This window comes from Ranitomeya variabilis, chromosome 2 (assembly GCF_051348905.1).
Source record: "Ranitomeya variabilis isolate aRanVar5 chromosome 2, aRanVar5.hap1, whole genome shotgun sequence".
Taxonomy (NCBI): Eukaryota; Metazoa; Chordata; class Amphibia; order Anura; family Dendrobatidae; genus Ranitomeya; species Ranitomeya variabilis.
Window position 1 is genome coordinate 172,479,979 of NC_135233.1, and position 21,314 is coordinate 172,501,292.

Sequence of the window (21,314 nt, forward strand, 5' to 3'; positions counted from 1 at the left end):
GATGTTTCCACACCAGACTCAGTCCACTGCTTCCTCAGGTTCCGGTCACCTCTTCTCGTTGTACAGCGTTTTCTGCCACATTGTTTCCTTCCAACAGACTTACCATTGAGGTGCCTTGATACAGCACTCTGGGAATAGCCTATTTGTTGAGAAATTTCTTTCTGGGTCTTACCCTCTTGCTTGAGGGTGTCAATGATGGCCTTCTTGACATCTGTCAGGTCGCTAGTCTTACCCATGATGGGGGTTTTGAGTAATGAACCAGGCAGGGAGTTTTTAAAAGCCTCAGGTATCTTTTGCATGTGTTTAGAGTTAATGGTGTTACTTGTCTTACCAACGATCACGACCAGCGATACGACCTGGCCGTGATCGTTGGTAAGTCGTTGTGTGGTCGCTGGGGAGCTGTCACACGGACAGCTCTCTCCAGCGACCAACGATCAGGGGAACGACTTCGGCATCATTGAAACGGTCTTCAACGATGCCGAAGTCCCCCTGCAGCACCCGGGTAAACATCGGGTTACTAAGCGCAGGGCCGCGCTTAGTAACCCGATATTTACCCTGGTTACCATTGTAAAAGTAAAAAAAAAAACCAGTACATACTCACCTTCTGATGTCTGTCACGTCCCCCGCCGGCGGCTTCCCTGCACTGAATGTGTCAGCGCGGGCCGTAAAGCAGAGCACAGCGGTGACGTCACACACACCGATCCAGCGATGACAGCGGGTGATCAGCGACAAAATAAAGTTCTGGACTTCAAGCTCCGACCAGCGATATCACAGCGGGATCCAGATCGCTGCTGCGTGTCAAACACAACGAGATCGCTATCCAGGACGCTGCAACGTCACGGATCGTCGTCGTTCTCGCTGCAAAGTCGCTTAGTGTGAAGGTACCTTTAGCCACAAGTACGGTTTGACATTTTCTATTTACGAGCATACATGATTTTAAAAAGGTTTATTTTGTTTGTCATCTTTGACAATCTGATCAGAAGTGCACAAGAGAAATACAGTTTAAAAAAGTTAAATAAAAAAAAAACAAAAACAGTCCACTATGATTGAAGGTCACAGATGTGAGTGAGGTTCCTAAAAGTCATTGATATTCATGACAAAGATGACAATCACAGTAATGTCCATTAGGCTCGCTCCTCAAACTGGGTCTTGTTTTTTAACAAGTAAGCTGCAAGAAATTCTATTGGATTAGGAGGCCTGAAAAAGAAAATAGAAATCATTACAAACAAATTTAAAAATTATGAAATACAAAGGCTCCAACATGTCATTTACACAAGGTTTAAGAAAAAAAAAAAAAAAATCAAATATCTGCTGCAATTTGGACAAAAACATTTTTTTTGTACAAGGCTAAAGACAATTTATAATTCTGATTACTGCCTTTATTACCATATTTTCACCTGTAGATTTAGGGGTATTTTGCAGGTAAATAGCATATCTGGACTTGACAGGACATACATTCTTACGATTATAGGGTATGGGGCTGTTTATTTTTTTTTATACTGTCAAAGTACACTAAACAAACCTACAAGCGAATGGCTTAAATTTAAAGGCACTTCCCAAAATGGTAATAGATCCAAACAGAACAAGGAAGCATAAGCCAAAAAAGTTAAATTAAATCATCTTTAAAGAGAAAATCTAAAATGAAGTAAAAATGGAGATACAAATACAAAAAAGTAACTGCCTAATCGGGTGGTACACCCATATATAACTAGACCAGTGTCATCATGCAAAGCTTCAGTTACCATATCACTGCCAAAGGAACAATTCCAGATACAAAGCCCTTACAAAAGGTTCAACTGTAGACAGAATACATAAAGTATCAGGCAGCCAACTTAAATCTGGATAGTAGATTTCACAGGATCAGTACATTGCAGCACTAGTTAAGCATAATGCATAGACGTAAATTTAAAGGCAATGTAAGACTTTACTCACTAAAGCCGATTTCAGCTGTATAAGATCTCTATTTGCTGGGCATGCAAATATAGGTCAATGAAGTCAGTTAAATAAAGTGTATTGTGCTGGTATTTAGAGAGTCATTAAAGGCTACAGCACTACTTGAAAAGCTTGGCGTATAGAGATAAGTATACATGTCATAAAAAACTTCACTTGTTAATGCTGATTTCAGCTGCATGGAATCTTCAATTGCTAAATATGCAGATAAGAATATACCGTACCTAAATGTCAAAGACCAACTAAATAAAGTGAAAAAAAAAAAAAAAAATATATATATATATATATATATATATATATATATATATATATATATATATATATACACACACACATATATATATATACACACACTGTACTTTTCTGACCATAAGACGCACTTTTTTCCCTCCAAATGAGAGGAAAGTGTGGGTGCGTCTCATGGTAGGGATGTAGCATGTGGGGGGGGGGATGTAGCATGTGGGGGGGGGATGTAGCATGTGGGGGGGGGATGTAGCATGTGGGGGGGGGATGTAGCATGTGGGGGGGGGATGTAGCATGTGGGGGGGGGATGTAGCATGTGGGGGGGGGGGCAGCAGCGAGTGGGATCGCACTGTTATCCCACTTCAGGAGGCAGAAAAATGTCCCCACTGCCGGGAATCAGCGCTGGGGAAAGCACTTGGTCCCGATGATTAAGTGCAGTGAATATTCATTAGCTACTCCCCGCCCACCTATCAGCTGAGCGGTGAGCCGGGAGCAGCAAATGAATACTGCACTTAAGCAGCAACACACATGGTTTCCCCAGCGCTGGATTCCTGCAGCAGCTGGGGAGATCCGTGTGTCCGGGGGAGGAGGAGGCAGCAGCAGGGTCCGGGGGAGAGGAAATCGCTGCCTACCTTCCTGGGCTGGATGCTGAGTGCTGTGCAGTGTGCACAAGGAGGACCTGTGATGATGTCAGAAGTGGGCGGGCTGGATCATCACATGGCAGCACAGAGCCCTCCCTCTTCTTGACATCACAGGTCCTTCAGACTCCAACACTAGAATCTGCTGGCTTCCATTACCTGTGCTGTGGAAAGGCAACAAGAGGGAGGGCTCTGTGTGTGCAGTCATGGGATGCTTTTACCTCACCACAGTGGCTGGCTGGCTGCCACAATTAAGAGGTTAGTCTTTCCAAAACACAATAAAGCACTCTGCCACTCCTTTAGTGAACTATAACTCCCAGCATGTCATAGGATCTGCAGGACATGCTGGGAGTTATAGTTCTCCCATGGGCTTTTAAAGCAGCACTCCAGTGTTATTTTGCAGTGCTGGAGTGGTGCTTTCAATATAAGCCCTGCGCCCCCATTCTTATACTCACCCTCTGGCATCTTGACAGACACCACACTGGTCCCGCAGCTTCCAACATAATAACATACTATTATATGTAGTGTTATTATATATAATAGTATGTTATTAAATATTTTACCACATTTTTTTGCTTCAAATATTTTTTTCCCTATTTTCCACCTCTAAAACCTGGGTGCGCCTTATAGTCCGGTGCGTCTTATAGTCCGAAAAACACAGTATATATTTTATAATAAAGAACACAGCAGCACATGTACATGAATCTAGGCCATGTGAAAACACAGACAAATATCCAATCTGAATCATACTTCTCAAAAATATTTTCTCACAAATTTAAAAAAAAAATAAAAATTTTTTTTCATAAAACTTACAGTAATAGATGAATTGAAGATTCTTAGCGCATAAATTGGCCAATTCATGCGTGCCCATCAACCACGGCAAGGTGATCTCCTTCTGATGGGTCCTACTCTACCATACATGCCACTCTTGGGCCACCAGCCTACTACTATGGACAAACATGTCACTCTAGGGCTAAACCTACAATTTATGGGCAGGTAGAGTTGATTACCGCCACCTGCAGGGTCAATGGGAGGAGTGCCAGATCAGCCTGGAAGCAGCCAGCATCCAGTACGTAAATAGAAGGGGAGGGGAAAGGGGGACACATGAATTGGCCAACTTATGCACTAAGAATCTTCAATTCATCTATTACTGTAAGATTAATGAAAATTAAAAAAAAAAAAAAAAAAATTTGAAAAAATATTTGAGAAGTATGATTCATATTGGATATTTGTCTGTGTTTTCACATGGCCTAGATTCATGTACATGTGCTGCTGTGTTCTTTTTTATCTACACTGTGTTACAAAATATTATGCACAAAGAGTTTAGGAGTGATAAGGTTAGAATTTTTTTGTTTGTCATTTAAACTCATTGATGGTGATGTGTGGCTCTTTATATCACTGAAAGCAATTGCAGATACCTGTGCAAATTAGTTTGGCAGGGGTGTCCAAATAAAGGCCAGACTACTTAAGAAGGCTGTTCCACATTATTAAGCAGCCTACATTTTTTGCCACAATGGGAAAGAAAAAGGATGTGTCGGCTGCTGAGAAGCAACAAATTGTGGAGTATTTAGGTCAAGACACGACTACAATCAACATTGCCAAGACACTTCATCGTGATTATCGCACAATCAAGAAGTATGTAGCTGATTCCCGGCACACACGTGTGCGTGTTGATAAGGAAAAATTGAGGACTCTTTCCAACAGGCAATTGCGTAAGGTTAAAAGAGCAGCTGCAAAAATGCCTGGTCATAGCAGCAGACAAGTTTTTGAAGCTGCTGGTGCCTCCAACATCCCCAGAACAACAAGATGCAGGGTCCTTCAGAGGTTTGCAGCTGTGCGTAAGCCATTCTGTCGACCACCTCTATCCACTGCACACAAGCAGAAACGGATCCAGTGGGCCAAACGATACATGAAGACTGACTTCCAAACTGTTTTGTTCACCGATGAGTGCCGTGCAAAGCTCGATGGTCCAGATGGATGGAGTGGAGGATGGCTGGTTGATGGACACCCCATGAAAACACGGCTAAGGCGCCAACAAGGAGGAGGTGGAGTAATGTTTTGGGCTGGAATCATGGGGAGAGAGATTGTCGGCCCCTTTATGATCCCTGAAGGTGTAAAGATGAACTCCATAATCTATGTGGAGTTTCTTAAACAACACTTCCTAACATGGTTCAAGAGGAAGAACCGTGCTTTCCGCAGCAAGATCATTTTCATGCATGATAATGCACCGTCTCATGCTGCAAAAAGCACATCTGCATCTCTGGCTGCTATGGGCATAAAAGAGGACAAACTTATGGTGTGGCCACCATCTTCCCCTGACCTCAACCCCATTGAGAACCTCTGGAGCATCATCAAAAGGAGTGTCTATGATGGCGGGAGGCAGTTCACATCTAAGCAACAGCTCTGGGAGGGTATTCTGTCCACATGCAAAACAATTGAAGCAGAAACCATCCAAAAACTGACAAATTCAATGGACGAGAGAGTTCAGAAGCTTCTTTCGAACAAGGGGTCCTATGTGCAAATGTAACATCACGTAGAATAAAGTTTTCACTTGAAAACTGTTTGATTTCATTTTGTAATAAGCTGGTAATGCTTATAACTTCACAATTGACCATTTTTTTGTTCAAAATAATAAAAAAAAAAAAGGTTGAAAACTCTGCTGTGCATAATAATTTGGAACATGCATTTTGAGTGTTTATTTCTTTTTTTTTTAAAAAGATACTGCTTTCATAGGCAATTTGTTCCAAAACATTGCAATTGTACTAGAATAGTAGATGACTGGAAAATAACAATGACTGCAGTTCAGATAGGTAAATTTAGAGAAAATATGAGGAAATATTATTTGCATAGTAATTTGGAACACAGTGTATATTATGCAGCGTGCACGTGTTCACATTAGGAGTGCTGGTTGAGATATATATATACACACACGTGTGTGTGTGTGTGTGTGTGTGTGTGTGTGTGTGTGTGTGTGTGTGTGTGTGTGTGTGTGTGTGTGTGTGTGTGTGTGTGTGTGTGTGTGTGTGTGTGTATATATATATATATTTATTTTTTTTTTTTCAGTTCTACCTTTGAACAGTGTCTTTAATCAGTCACTTACAGGAGATGATCAGGACTCAGTATACACATACACACTAGAATATGCATGTCTACGTAGTATATTGCCCAGCCACGTATGTCACAGGATAAAAATAAAAAATAAACATATACTCACCTTCCGCAGGCGCGTTGTAGTTCTGTCGCCTGTGTGGGGTGCAGGCGGCAGCTTACGGTTCCAGGGTGTGATGACGTCGCGGTCACGCGACCGTGACGTCATAGCAGGTCCTTCTCGCGCAGGCCCTGTGATGATGTCGCGGACACATGACAGGGTCGTCACGGCAGGTCCTTCTCGCGCAGGACTTGTGATGACGTTGCGGTCACATGACCGTGACATCATGGCAGGTCCTTCTCCCAGACCATCCTTGCCACCGGAACGTGCCGCTTGCATGGACCGGCCGGAGCATCGCGAGGAGCGGGAAAGGCGGCGGAAGGTGAGTATATAATGATATTTTTTTAATTATTTTTAACATTAGATGTTTTTACTATTGACGCTGCATAGTCAATAGTAATAACTTGGTCACACAGGGTTAATAGCGGCGGTAACGGAATGCGTTACCCGCGGCATAACGCGGTCCATTACCGCCGGCATTAACCCTGTGTGAGCGGTGACCGGAGGGGTGTATGCGGGTGCTGGGCACTGAGTGCGGGGCGTAAGGAGCGGCCATTTTCTTCCGGACTGTGCGCGTCGCTGATTGGTCGTGGCAAGGGCCGTGGGCGTTTTGCCACGACCAATCAGCGACTTGGATTCCATGACAGACAGACAGACAGACAGAAGGACAGACAGACGGAAGTGACCCTTAGACTATATATATATATATATATATATATATATATATATATATATATATATATATATATATATATATATATATATATATATATATATATATATATATATATATATATATATATATATATACTGTTACAGACCAAAAGTTTGGACACACCTCATTTAAAGATTTTTCTGTATTTTCATTACTATGGAAAAATTTTAACTTCACAATGAAGGCATCAAAACTATGAATTAACACATGTGGAATTATCAGTTGTTTCACACTTTTTTGTTATGTCTTATATTCTAGGTTCTTCAAAGTAGCCACCTTTTGCTTTGATGACTGCTTTGCACACTCTTGGCATTCGCTTGATGAGCTTCAAGAGGTAGTCACCGGAAATGGTTTTCACTTCACAGGTGTGCCCTGTCAGGTTTAATAAGTGGGATTTCTTGCCTTATAAATGGGGTTGGGACCATCAGTTGTGTTGAGCAGAAGTCTGGTGGATACACAGCTGATAGTCCTACTGAATTCCTAGCAGTTATTTTACCATGAAGGCCTGCTGCACAAAGTCTCCTCTTAACAGTTGTTGTAGAGATGTGTCTGCTGCTAGAACTCTGTGTGGCATTGACCTGGTCTCTAATCTGAGCTGCTGTTAACCTGCGATTTCTGAGGCTGGTGACTCGGATAAACTTATTCTCAGAAGCAGAGGTGACTCTTGGACTTCCTTTCATGGGGCGATCCTCATGTTAGCCAGTTTCTTTGTAGCGCTTGATAGTTTTTGCAACTGCACTTGGGGACACTTTCAAAGTTTTCCCAATTTTTCAGACTGGCTGACCTTCATTTCTTAGAGTAATGATGGCCACTCATTTTTCTTTACTTAGAATTTGTATTATGGCAAGAAAAAAAAACAGCTAACAGTCTATTCAATAGGACTATCACCTGTGTATCCACCAGACTTCTGCACAACACAACTGATGGTCCCAACTCTCTGCAAAAAACTACTGCACATTTAAACCCCCCCCCCAAAAACATTGACCTAAATAAGGAAAGTCTTTACTAATCAACCACTACAACCCCTGCATACAACAGATCAATGCTCTTCCTCTATTACCTTCCTCCCCACCGTCACTGAAGGAGAACCTACTCATCTTCTCTCCAGATTAGGCCATGTTCACACGGTCAGTATTTGGTCAGTATTTTACCTCTGTATTTGTAAGCCAAAACCAGGAGTGGGTGATAAATACAGAAGTGGCGACGTGTTTCTATAATACATTAACTCTGATTGTTCCACTCCTAGTTTTGGCTTACACATACTGAGGTAAAATACTGACCAAATACTGAACGTGTGAACGAGGCCTTACACCTCCCCACTTGTGCTCTTGACCTGAACCCATCATACTTCCTCCCCAAGTTACCCCAGCCATAATGCAGCTCTTCAATCTATCATTAACTTCTGGTACCTTCCCCTTCTGGTTTCTAATATGGCACAATTACATTTATCCTTAAGAACCCATCCCTCGACTCAAGTGCTACATCCAGCTATTGCCCCATATCGCTGCTAGTTAGTCAAACTTCTTGAACATCATGTTTACACTGAACTTTCCTCCCACCTCTCATCTATCTAACTCTTTGACAACCTACAATCTGTGGCTTCTGTCCACCGAAACTGCCCCAACCAAAATTACAAACAACTTGCTTACCGGCAAAGGTAAACAGACAATTCTCTATAGTCCTCCTAGACCCAGCAGCTGCGTTTGACATATTCCACTCACTCCTACTACAAATCCTCTCTTCCATTGTCGTCTCCTGGATCTTATATCTTTCTGCACATTTAGCATCTTCCATTTCTGTGCTACCTCTTCATCCCTCCCTCTGTCAAGTGTCCCTCACAGCTCTGTCTTGGGATCCCTAATCTCCATTTATACCTTTGCCGTGGGACAATTCCGTCTCATGGCTTCTAATATCTATAGCTGATAGATCAGAGCTCTTTTCTGTCCAGGATCCTCCTTCTCATCACGTGTCCTAAAGCTAAACGTAGACAAAACGGAATGAATCATCTTTCCTCCAATCCACAATTCATTTATCACTATAAATGACATCACACTTTCCCCTGTACCGAAAAGTACACGTTCTGGAATAACCCGACTGCCTCATCCTTCAAACTGCATACTCAAGCTCTTTTCACTTCCAAATCAAAATATTTCTAGAACCCATCCTTTCCTCAACCCGGAACCTACCAAAATGCTTATGCATGTCCTCATCTACTGCCTCGACCACTGCAATATCCTCATCTATGGCCTTACTGCCAACTGTCTCGCACCACTCCAGTCAGTCCATAACTCTGCTGTCCAACTAATTCACCTCTCTCCTAGCTACTACTCTGTAAATCCCTTCATTGGCTCCCAATTCCACAACATACCCAGGTCAAAGTACTAGCATGGACCTACAAAGCTCTCTTCTTAATCTGTCTCCTCCATATAATCGCCAAACATCTTACAACATGCAATCTCTGGTCCTCCCAAGACCTACTTCTCACTCATACATTCCTCACCCAAAACACTGCCAATACTTTGAAAGAGTGTCCTCTGGAATACAGAGCCAAAATATATGTCCAATTAGTCACCACATTCAGATCCTTCAGAAGGAACTAGAAAATCAGTCTCTTCAAGAAAGCTTACAGCCTGCAATGACACCGCTGCCACCTCATCAACAGAGCTGTAACACAACCACCACTGTCTCCTTCCCCATTATGTAGACTAAGCCCGTAAAGGACAGGTCCATCTCGATTGTGTACCAGTCAGTCAAGTTTGTTCATAGTAATTTATATTTTGTATGTAAACCCCACTTTTCACATGTACAGCAGCATGGAATCAATGGTGCTCTAAAAATGTGGGTTTTTTTTTTAGAATGCAAAACGTCTCACATATGAATGAGGCTATGTAGTCTATTACATTAACATGATTCTTCAGAAGTGATGTTTGGATTGCTCAAGATAAAAGTTGAGCATTAAGGTCAATGACTTCATTTTACCTCTCTTTTGCCAGCACAGAAAGGCCTTGTAGAAGTATTGGAACCACTGTCTGATCAAGATATGCTCGTGTAGGTAGGGCCTGTAAATCCACTTTCTGCTTGGATACTTTTTCCGTGCTTGCCTTCTCATTCTCAACTATTCTCTAGGAGAAAGCACAATTTAGGCATCACAAATCTGTTTAACTTATATTTTGCAAACATAACATATTTGCTGCCTGTTAACTGGAACCCATTTGTTAACTTTGTTGGCAAAAAAAAAAAAAATTCACAAAAATGTTTAGCCCCCCTTTTTTTTTCCCCCACAAGGATAACAGGAGAAAACAGCCCACATAAATTGATGTGAAATTTCTACTTTTATTATGCAGATACCCCATATGTGGTCGAAAACTACATTTGAAGCACAGTGCAAAGCTCAGAAGGGAAGAAGAACCACATTGGTGTTTAGGGTATGTGCACATGTTGCGGATTCGCAGCAGTTTTCTATCCAGTTTACAGTACCATGTAAACCTATGGAAAACGAAATCCGCAGTGCACATGCTGCAGAAGATTCTGCGCGGAAACGCTGTGGTTAATTTTCCGCAGCATGTCAATTCTTTGTGCGGATTCCGCAGCGTTGTACACTTGCTCCTCAATAGGAATCCGCAGGTGTTACAACGCAGGTAAAATCTGCACACAAACCGCTGGAAATCCGCAGGTAAAATGCAGTTTTACCTGCGGATTTTTCAAAAAATATGCAGAAATCTGCAACGTGGGCACATAGCCTGAGATTTTGCTGGAATGGTTTGAGGGTGCCTGAAGGGACAAAGCCACCAGTGGTCACATAACTTTATACCATTGTGCAATGAAGAAAAACAAATAATTACCACCAAACTTGTTTTGGCCCCAGTTTTTACCTTTTCATAAGCTGAAATGGGTTAAGATGGCACAGAAATTTGTCCCACAATTTCTGCTGAATGTAGAAATACCTCCGTATGTGGCTGTACAGTACTGCTTAGCCATACGGCGAGACTCGGGAGGGTCGGAGCGTTGTTGACAAATAGCACTCCGCCCCTCCCGAGTCTCGCCATAAGGCTAAGCAGTAGTGAGATACAGGAGGTATCCTGAAACGCAGAATTTTCTGTATAATTGTGGACTCTATAAACAGAGCCCCCGAGTGCCAGAAGAGCAGAATCCCCTCAAGAGACACCATTTTAGAAATTATACCCCTTTGGGAATTTATCTACATGTGTAGTGACGATTTTGACTATGGGCGTTTTCCAGAAACAAGCAAAAGTTTGCTGCGGAGTGAAAATTGAAAACGGTCCTTGCAGTGACCAGTACGTTGTTCCCAGCTCATGCACCTGTAAATTAGGAGGGCTCTCATCTATACAGAAATGCCAAACATGTGGTCGCTAAATGTGGATTAGGCAAACTTGGGCTCAGAAGGGAGGGGGGCATTTGGAAGCACAGAATTTGCTGAATTCCTTTAGAGGGGCGAGGAGCCATTTCACTTTTCCAGAGCCTTTGTGCCACTAGTAACGTGGAATTGCTTTTTTGGTGGATCGAGTTGAAGCCTTTATTGGAAACATTTTCCATAATTTCTATCACATTTATCCAGCACATTACGCTGAACACTTACATAAGAGTTTCCCTTTAAATATTCGAGAGACGCAATTCAGATGAAACCCGAGAGAAAGGCGCTCACTATAATGAGACAGCAGCGTTACTCTGACTCCGTCTGACCTCTGTTCAGCCGAGTCCTTTTTTTTTTTTTTTTCACCCCCAGAGGTGCACAAAACTGTGGCTGACGGCACTTTTATGCACGCCTAATAAAGACGGATACCGCTGGACGGCGCCCCACAATGCCTCCATCTGCCTTGTTACAGGGAATCTTTCGTCGGGGGTTCTGTCTGAATCACGTATTTCAGAGATTTATACAGAAACCCTGGTGTAAGCACTCAGAGTACAGGATAAATGTGAGCCAATCCTTACTGCGATCTTTGGGAGGCAGAATGAACAAATCAACAGCAGGTGAAGAATTTGTTTATTTCATTTTTTTTTTAAGCCATTCCTTGTATGGTACAAGTGATTCGACGACTATTCTTTGGGTCGGTGCGATTACAGGTCTATATCAGGCTTTTAGGTATGGCTGCTGTCACACACCAAGATGCTTTAAAAAAAAAAAAAAAAAAAAAAAAGTGGGGGTTTTTTTGCATCACCATATTTTGAAAGCTACAATTTTTCCATATCTCTGCTGACAGTCATGCGAGGGCTTGATTTTTGCAAGATGAGTTGATGTTTTTATTGGTACCATTTTCGGACTCATGACATTTTTTGATCGCTTTCTAATGGAATTTCCGTGGTGGGGCAGAACAAAAAGGAAAAAAAATAAAAAAAAATAAAACAATCCAGGAACTTATACCATTCCACATGTAGTAAAATTGATAAGGCAGCTTTATTCTCAGTGTTAGTACTATTACAGCAATACCTCATTTATGTTTTGGCGCTTCTACGCAACTCTTTTATAAAAAAAAAATATATATATTTTTGCACCACTTTATTCTGAGAGCTGTAACTTTATTTTTCCACGAACAAGATGACTTTCAGCGATCCCATTTTTATTTACATTTGTCTTTTTGATCACGTTTTATTCCACTTTTTGTTCGGCAGTATTAAAAAAAAAAAAAAAAAAAGTGTAAAAAAACGATGCTTTATTATTTTTTACAGTGTTCACTAAAAGGTGTTAACGTATTGCCACTATGGAACTTTTACTTTCTGCAGTCTGACCGCAGCTATAAGGTATAGCAAATACAGGAGCCCTGCAGACACAAGTTAGCTAGATCATGTGCAATGCATAATATAACTAACTTGCTAGTTAGTGCCTGGTGACCTGGATGTCATGACAACATTGGGTCACCATGGCAACAATCGGGATCTCACGATAACGTCACGGGCTCTCCAATACAAGGGCAGAGGGGCTCTTTCCTCTGTCTGCTCTCTAAATGCATCCATCGCAGAGATTAGGGAGTTAAAGTACCGGGAGTGGTGCGGGCATCGCTTCTGGCAGCAAGAGCCAGGTGTCAGTCAGACTCAGATCACACCCGGCAGCAATTGCAATTGGTTTAATGAATACTTAGTATTCATTTGTAGTTTGTGTCCCAAATAGGTTTTAGAAAAATATTGTTTTGGCTTGCGGCAGTGCTTGCCTGCGTCACCATTTTCCAGAGAAACGCAACATTTTCAGTTTTCAGTATATGGGGCTGTGTGAGGCATTATACTCTCTTGCGCCATGAGCTGATGTTTTTTATTGATATCACTTTGGGCAAGTTATGATGTTTTGATCACCTATTACTGCAATGTTGAATGTTGCAGGGGCTAAAAAACTAATTATTATTATTATGTGTTTTCATTTTTTTTTCTAGTTACACTATTCAATGATCAGATTAACTTGTTATATTTTGGTAGATTTGACTTTTTACAAACGCAGCAATACCAAATGTGTATTTTGTAAGTGGCAAATGTGGGAGATTTGAATTTAAAACAAAAAAAAAATTTTGTTTGTCCCCTTATGGGACTTAAACCCAACAGGTACCATACAAAATTTTATTAAATTAATCATTGATTATATTAGGCCGTCAGAATGAAAAAAATATTTTTTAATGAAAAAGTTGCTTATCCCTTTTCTGACATAAATCAGTCCATGTGCCCTGGGCGGATTACTACATCATTTCGATCACCCGTGCACATAGGCTGTGTGCGGACGATCGCCGCTGGGTGTCTTCTGATTCTGACAGCTGACACCCGGCACTAAGTGCCAGGAGCGGTCACATCCCCATGATGTAGAAGCGATCAGCCTGCAAAAAAATAAAGTTATACATCTCAGAACAGAATAAAGTGATGCAAAAATAGCACTGTAACCGTACTTACCCGAAAAATACAATTGCCTCACAAACCACCCCCCTCAAAAAAAAAAATAAAAAAAAAAAATCCCGAATTGATGGTTTTTGTTCATTCTGCCTCCCAAAAATCGTAACAGTAAGCGGTCCAAAAAAATGTTATGTGCCCAAAAATGGTTCCAATAAAAACGTCAGCTCGTCACGCAAAAAACAAGCCCTCACATGACATTGGGCCAAAATATGGAAAAATTATAGCTCTCAAAATATGGTTATGCAAAAACTTTTGGAAATAAAAAGCGTCTTTAAGTGTGCGACAGCAGCCAAACATGAAAACCCAATATAAATCTGGTATTGCTGTAATTGCACCGACTCAAAGAATAATGTCGCCCAATCACTTATACCGCACGAGGAACGGCGTAAAAAAATAAATAAATAAAACCAATTGTGCAGATGTTGCTTTTTTCATTCTGCCTCCCAAAGACCACAGTAGGGCTTGGAGCACATTTATCCTGTGCCCTGAGCGCTTGCACTGGGGTTTGTGTAAATCCCTGAAATACGTGATTCAGATGGAACCCCCGGTGTCCGTCTTTCTAGAATTGCATATAAGTGTCACCAGCCACTTTTTTGTGCACTTCTTTAAAGAAGGACATGGCTGTACAGGCCAGAGTCCAGAGTAACTCTGCTGCCTCATTATAGTGAATGGATCCATCAGGGGGTTTCATCTGAATCACGTCACTCGGAGGTTTAGATGGAAACCCCAAAGTAAGTGTTCACTGTAGAGCGCCGGATAAATGTGATCCCAAACGTTATGTAAAACGTTCCCAATAAAAGCTTCAACTCAATCCACAAAAAAAGCAAGCCCTCACTCAGGTCTGTCATCTGTTAACGGAAATATAGGGGGCTTCCACGTTACTGGTAGCATAAAGGCTCGGTAAAAGCGAAATGGCTCCTCACACGCCAAAAGAAAGTCAGTACTCCCAAGTCCAAATGCCCCTCCCTTCTGAGCCCCACAGTGTACCTAAACCACATAATGCGTCCATGTTTGGCATTTCTAAAGTGATGAGAGCATGTCTAACTTACTGGTGCATGTCTCCAGAAGCATGGGCTGGGTAGGCACAACATACTGGTGACTGCAACGTACTAGTCACTACAACGGCAGTTTGCAGTTGACACTTGGCAACATTCATTGCTGCTTGTTTCTGGAAAATACCCATGGAGTCAAAATTGTCACTACACTGGTAGATAAATTCCCCAAGGGGTATAATTTCTAAAATGGGGGTCATTTGGGGGGGGGATTCTGCTCTATCAAATAGGGGCTCTCCATATGGAGTCCGCAAACTCTTCTAGGAAAATCTGCGCTCCATGAGAAATAGAGCTCCGTCTCTCCTTATGACTAAGTAGAACTGTACAGCCACATATTGGGTATTGCCACATTAGTAGAAATTGTGGGACAAGTTTTGGTGCCATTTTTACGCACTTGTGTGAAATTTTGTTGGTAAAAATGTTTTTTACTTCACTGCCCAATGGTATAACATTATGTGACACACATGGGGAGTTCTGCTGTTCTGACACCTCATGGGCATTCCGAGTGAATCATGGCACCTGTAAATCATAACCGTAAAATCTGGTGATCCTTGCCTTCTGAGCTTTGTACTGTGCCTGAAAAATATTTCCCAATTATATGTAGGGTATTGGCACACTCAGTGGGGGGAAAAATAAAAAATAAAAAAGTCAAACAACCTCTGTTTGTTGCAAAAAAAAAAAAAAAAAAAAAAAAAAAAAGTGGTTTTCCCCCACGTATGGGGCATTGGCATACTCAGGAAAAATAGCAAAACAAATTTTGGGGATAATTTTTTCCTGTTACTGTAAAAAAAAAAAAAATTGGATCTGAAGTACCGTATATACTCGAGTATAAGCCGAGATTTTCAGCCCAAATTTTTGGGCTGAAAGTGCCCCCTCGGCTTATACTCGAGTCACGGTCGGCGGGTGAGGGGGAGAGGGCGCTGAGGCATACTTACCTAGTCCCGGCGATCCTGTCGCTCCCCCTGCCCGTCCCACGGTCTCCGGGTGCAGCAGCTCTTCCCCTGTTCAGCGGTCACATGGGACCGCTCATTAGAGAAATGAATATGGACTCCACTCCCATAGGGGAGCCGCCTATTCATTTCTCTAATCAGCGGTGCCGGTGACTGCTGATAGAGGAAGACGCTGCGGCACCGAAGACCAGCTGTCCGGGGGAAGGAGCGGGACGCCGCGGGCAGGTAAGTATCGCATATTCACCTGTCCTCGTTCCACACGCCGGGCGCTGTCTCCATCTTCCCGGCGTCTCTCTCTCCACACTGACTGTGCAGGTCAGAGGGCGCGATGACGCATATAGTGTGCGCGCCGCCCTCTGCCTGATCAGTCAGTGCGGAGAGACGCCGGGACGGGACGTGAGGAGCTGCAAGTAAGAGGTGAGTATGTGTTTTATTATTTTTATTGCAGCAGCAGCACAGCTATGGGGCAATAATGGTGCAGAGCACTATATGGCACAGCTATGGGGCAATAATGGTGCAGAGCACTATATGGCACAGCTATGGGGCAATAATGGTGCAGAGCACTATATGGCACAGCTATGGGGCAATAATGGTGCAGAGCACTATATGGCACAGCTATGGGGCAATAATGGTGCAGAGCACTATATGGCACAGCTATGGGGCAATAATGAATGGTGCAGAGCACTATATGGCACAGCTATGGGGCAATAATGAATGGTGCAGAGCACTATATGGCACAGCTATGGGGCAATAATGAATGGTGCAGAGCACTATATGGCACAGCTATGGGGCAATAATGAATGGTGCAGAGCACTATATGGCACAGCTATGGGGCAATAATGGTGCAGAGCACTATATGGCACAGCTATGGGGCCATAATGAACGGTATGGAGCATCTATTTTTATTTTTGAAATTCACCGGTAGCTGCTGCATTTTTCACCCTAGGCTTATACTCGAGTCAATAAGTTTTCCCAGTTTTTTGTGGCAAAATTAGGGGGGTCGGCTTATACTCGGGCCGGCTTATACACGAGTATATACGGTAATTTTTGTGTGTGAAAAAAGTTAAATATTAAACACTGCATGACTGCACCATATGAGAAATGCCAAATTAACATCGTCAAGGAGGGAAGATTGCATGGAATAATTTTCTTCTAAAGGCCAAGTCTCTAGTGGACATTAATCTACAAATGTTTATAAAACGTATGGACAAAGTAGCGACTCAAATATACTCAATGGAGGCACTAGCACTTTCAGCACAGGAGACAGACACCTTTATGGAGTGAGCCTTTAGCATTTCTGTAGATCAATAGGTCCAGGAAAATTTCTACAATAACATGTTTTGGCATTTTAGCTGTTTAACAAAACATTCAAGATAATCAACCCCTTAGTGACCGGGTCAAATTTTTGAAATCTGGACAGTGCGGTAATGAGACTATATGCCCACCTTGCGGATTCGTCTGCGGATTTCTCTGCACCGTTTTTGTAAAATCCGCAGGTAAAACGCACTGCTTTCCAAAAAGCGCATCGGGGTGTGCGTGCTATCTGGACCTAGTGGACCTTAAAGGTATACTGCCACTACTTTTTTATCATTATAGTGGCACTTTGCAATTTACCTCGTTCTTTTCTGCGCAATTGACACTCTGCACCTTATATTCCTATATGTCCCTTTTCTTGTATTTGATGGACTGAATGTAAAATACCTTATTTGCATTTTTTCGGTCAGTTACAAAAATTTTTTTTTGCCTCTTTAGGGGTTTGATTATTTCACAGACTAATTTTTCCTCACTAACTTATTTAACACTATAAATACACTTATTTTTTATGACATTTATTTGCAGTCATTTTCAGATTTTTTTTGCACATTTTTGCCATTTAATTCATTATGTGAAATTTTTTTCTATATTCGATTACCTTTGGGTGCTGTTTTACGTGATGACACATTTAATTGAAATAATTATATATAATTTAATTAAAAAAAAATATATATATAGCCTCCTCCTGCAGAAGTGTTTCATCAAACACTCGCACATACACACGCACACTATAATAAAGTTTATATATTTTTTTTTATTATTTATTTTATTTTTTTTACACACGCACACACAATGTCCCGCTCATCCCAGTCAAAAAGGCTGTACTCATCTTCGGAGGCAAGAAAGGAATATGCCTCCTCAGCTGATAGTGAGGGAGAGGACCCCACTTTTCTGTATTCCTCCCACTCTTCCTCCTCCAGTGACAAGGACTCGCCACCCCCAAGATGTCGCAGGACGAGAAATCGTCTGGAGCCCAGGGGAGATGACCCACAGCCAAGTGTAAGTAACCCCCAACCTAGTGCTAGTCACGCCCAAGCTAGCACTAGGGCCCCCGTCTGGACCCCCCTCCCTGAAAATTTTGCTCCACGGATTCCTGATTTCATTCACAAAACAGGAATCCAATTCGAGACTGCCAACCTCAGGGAAATAGACTTTTTCAAAGTCTTTTTCTCGGAGTCAATCATCAGTCTCATTGTGGAGCAAACAAATTTGTACGCCCAGCAATTTTTTGCCCAAAACCCAATTTCATCATTTTCTGCTTGGAGTCCCATCAACTCTGTAGAAATGTTGAAATATTGGGGACTGGTCCTTCACATAGGGATTGTGAAGTAACCAGAAATTTGCCAATACTGGAGTACTGATATTTTATATCAAACTCCAATATATGGCATGGTTATGATTCGTAAACGTTTTGAGGCGATTCATAAATTTCTCCGCTTTAGGGACAATACGGACATCCTTCCCCGCGATGACCCGAATTTTAATAGACTGTTCAAAATTCGGCCGGTCATCGAACACCTCAGCAACAAGTTTGCTGAAGTGTACATTCCCCAAAAGGAAATTTGTGTGGATGAATCCCTCATCCACTTCAAAGGGAGGCTTCAGTTCCGTCAGTACCTGCCAAGCAAAAGGGCGAGGTACGGGATAAAGCTCTATAAGATCTGTGAGAGTACCTCAGGGTACACTCTCAGCTTTAGAGTTTATCAAGGGAAGGACACCAGGATCCAGCCCCCAGAATGTCCACCTGCTCTGGGGGTGAGTGGGAAAATAGTGTGGGATTTGGTCCACCCACTGCTTGATAAAGGTTACCATCTGTACGTTGATAACTTTTATACAAGCATCCCACTCTTTCAATCCCTCTCTGCCAGAGCTACCGTCGCTTGCGGTACCGTGCGCAGAAACCAGAGGGGTCTCCCTTTGTCACTAATTGAGCAGGCTCTCCCAAAGGGTGAGAGCCGGGCCCAATGTAGTGGCAACATGCTTGTGGTCAAGTTCAAAGACAAAAGGGACGTCTTTTTCTTGACAACAATCCATGGTCCCGGCACCACGGCCACCACCGTTCGAGGTACCCCAGCACATGTCCACAAACCGGACTGTGCCCTGGGGTACAATAAACACATGGGGGGAGTTGATCTTTCTGATCAAGTCCTCCAGCCCTATAGTGCCATGCGGAAGACGAAGGTGTGGTATAAAAAAAACTGGCTGTGCACATCGTACAAGTGGCACTGTATAACGCATACGTGCTATTACGATGTGCAGGTCAGACCAACAACACCTTCCTTCAGTTCCAGGAGGCGGTGATAGAGGCCCTGATGTTTGGAGGCGAGGAAGGAGCGAGCCCCAGCACCTCGAACTCAAGTATCCCGTAATCCCGTATGGTACCAGGGCAAAATTTTCCCAGAGAGGGGATAAGAAAAAGGTGCCGAGTGTGCTATAAAAGGGGGACAAGAAAAACAACTCGTTTCCAATGTGAAATGTGTCCTGACAAACCTGGACTGTGTTTGAATGAATGCTTCAGAATTCATCACACATCCACTGACTAAACACATCCTGACGTGGACTCACCCACACCAGGACATACACAACACCACACACACCAACCTGACGTACACTATACCACACCACACACCAATGTGACGTACACTAAGCCACACACACCAACCTGACGTACACTACACCACACACACCAACCTGACGTACACACCACACACCAACCTGACGTACACTACACCACACACACCAACCTGACATAGCGTGTCAGGTTGGTGTGTGGTATAGTGTACGTCAGGTTGGTGTGTGTGGTGTATACTACACCACACACACCAACCTGACGTACACTACACCACACACAAACCAGACGTACACAGCACCTCACACACCAACCTGACGTAGTGTCAGGTTGGTGTGTGGTATAATGTGTGTCAGGTTGGGGTGTGTGTGTGTGTGTGTGTGTGTGTGTGTGTGTGTGTTGTATACTACACAACACACACCAACCTGGTGTACACTACACCACATACCAACCTGACATACTCTACACACTTTCAATACGCGACGTGTCCACTAACAATTGGATCTAATTTTCCATTCAAAAAGTCAAATGGCGCTCCTTCCCTTCCGAGCCTTGCCATGCGCCCAAACAGTGGTTTACCCCCACATGTGAGGTATCTGTGTACTCAGGAGAAATTGCCCAACAAATTTTAGGATCCATTTTATCCTGTTGCCCATGTAAAAAATAAAAAAATTGAAGCTAAAATAATTCTTTTGTGGAAAAAAGTACTTTTTCATATTTACGGATCAATTTGTGAAGCACCTGGGGGTTCAAAGTGCTCACTATGCATCTAGATAAGTTGCTTGGGGGGGGGGGGTCTAGTTTCCAAAATGAGGTCACTTGTGGGGGAGCTCCAATGTTTAGGCACACAGGGGCTCTCTAAACGTGGCAAGGCGTCCGCTAAAGATTGGAGCCAATTTTTAAAAAAGTCAAATGGCGCTCCTTCCCTTCCGAGCCCTGTCGTGCGCCCAAAAAGTGGTTCCCCCCCCCCCCACATATGGGACAAATTGGACAACAACGTTCGTAGTCCAGTTTCTCCTTTCACCCTTGGGAAAATAAAAAAATTGTTGCTAAAAGATCATTTTTGTGATGTTCATTTTTTCCTTCCATGTTGCTTCTGCTGCTGTAAAGCACCTGAAGGGTTAATAAACTTCTTGAATGTGGTTTTGAGCACCTTGAGAGGTGCAGTTTTTAGAATGGTGTCACTTTTGGGTATTTTCAGCCATACAGACCCCTCAAACTGACTTCAAATGTGAGGTGGTCCCTAAAAACAGACAAACCGGTTTTGTAAATTTTGTTGTAAAATTGAGAAATTGATGGTCAAATTTTAACCCTTATAACTTCCTAGCAAAAAAAAAAAGTTGTTTCCAAAATTGTGCTGATGTAAAGTAGACATGTGGGAAATGTTATTTATTAACTATTTTGTGTCACATAATTCTCTGGTTTAACAGAATAAAAATTCCAAATTTGAAAATTGCAAAAACTTCAAAATTTTTTGCCAAATTTCTGATTTTTTCACAAATAAACGCATATAAATTTACCACTAACATGAAGCCCAATGTGTCACAAAAAAAATAATCTCAGAATCGCCAAGATCCGTTGAAGCTTTCCTGAGTTATTACCTCATAAAGGGACACTGGTCAGAATTGCAAAAAAATGGCCAGGTCATTAAGGTCAAAATAGGCTGGGTCATGAAGGGGTTAAAGGGCCTAAATATTTTATTTTGGACATGAGCGCTTCTCTGTCTATGTCAGCTACAGAGAATATCCATAGACGCTGCAGTTAACTAGCCAGAAGGTGGGGGGGGAGAA

General features: G+C 42.5%; 1 protein-coding gene across 4 annotated transcripts in view; it reads right to left on the minus strand.

Annotated features, from left to right (window-relative positions):
• Positions 1-931: 931 nt before the first annotated feature.
• The window catches only part of DPY30 (dpy-30 histone methyltransferase complex regulatory subunit), a 35,732-nt gene continuing 15,349 nt past the window's right edge, over positions 932-21,314 (minus strand). For all 4 annotated transcript variants that reach the window (XM_077283217.1, XM_077283215.1, XM_077283218.1 and 1 more), the window contains 2 exons: positions 9,734-9,876; positions 932-1,197 (listed from right to left, as the gene is read on the minus strand). In XM_077283217.1, the coding sequence (XP_077139332.1) occupies positions 1,125-1,197; positions 9,734-9,876 (216 nt within the window). In that variant the 3' untranslated portion in view covers positions 932-1,124. The remainder of the gene's footprint in view (positions 1,198-9,733; positions 9,877-21,314) is intronic.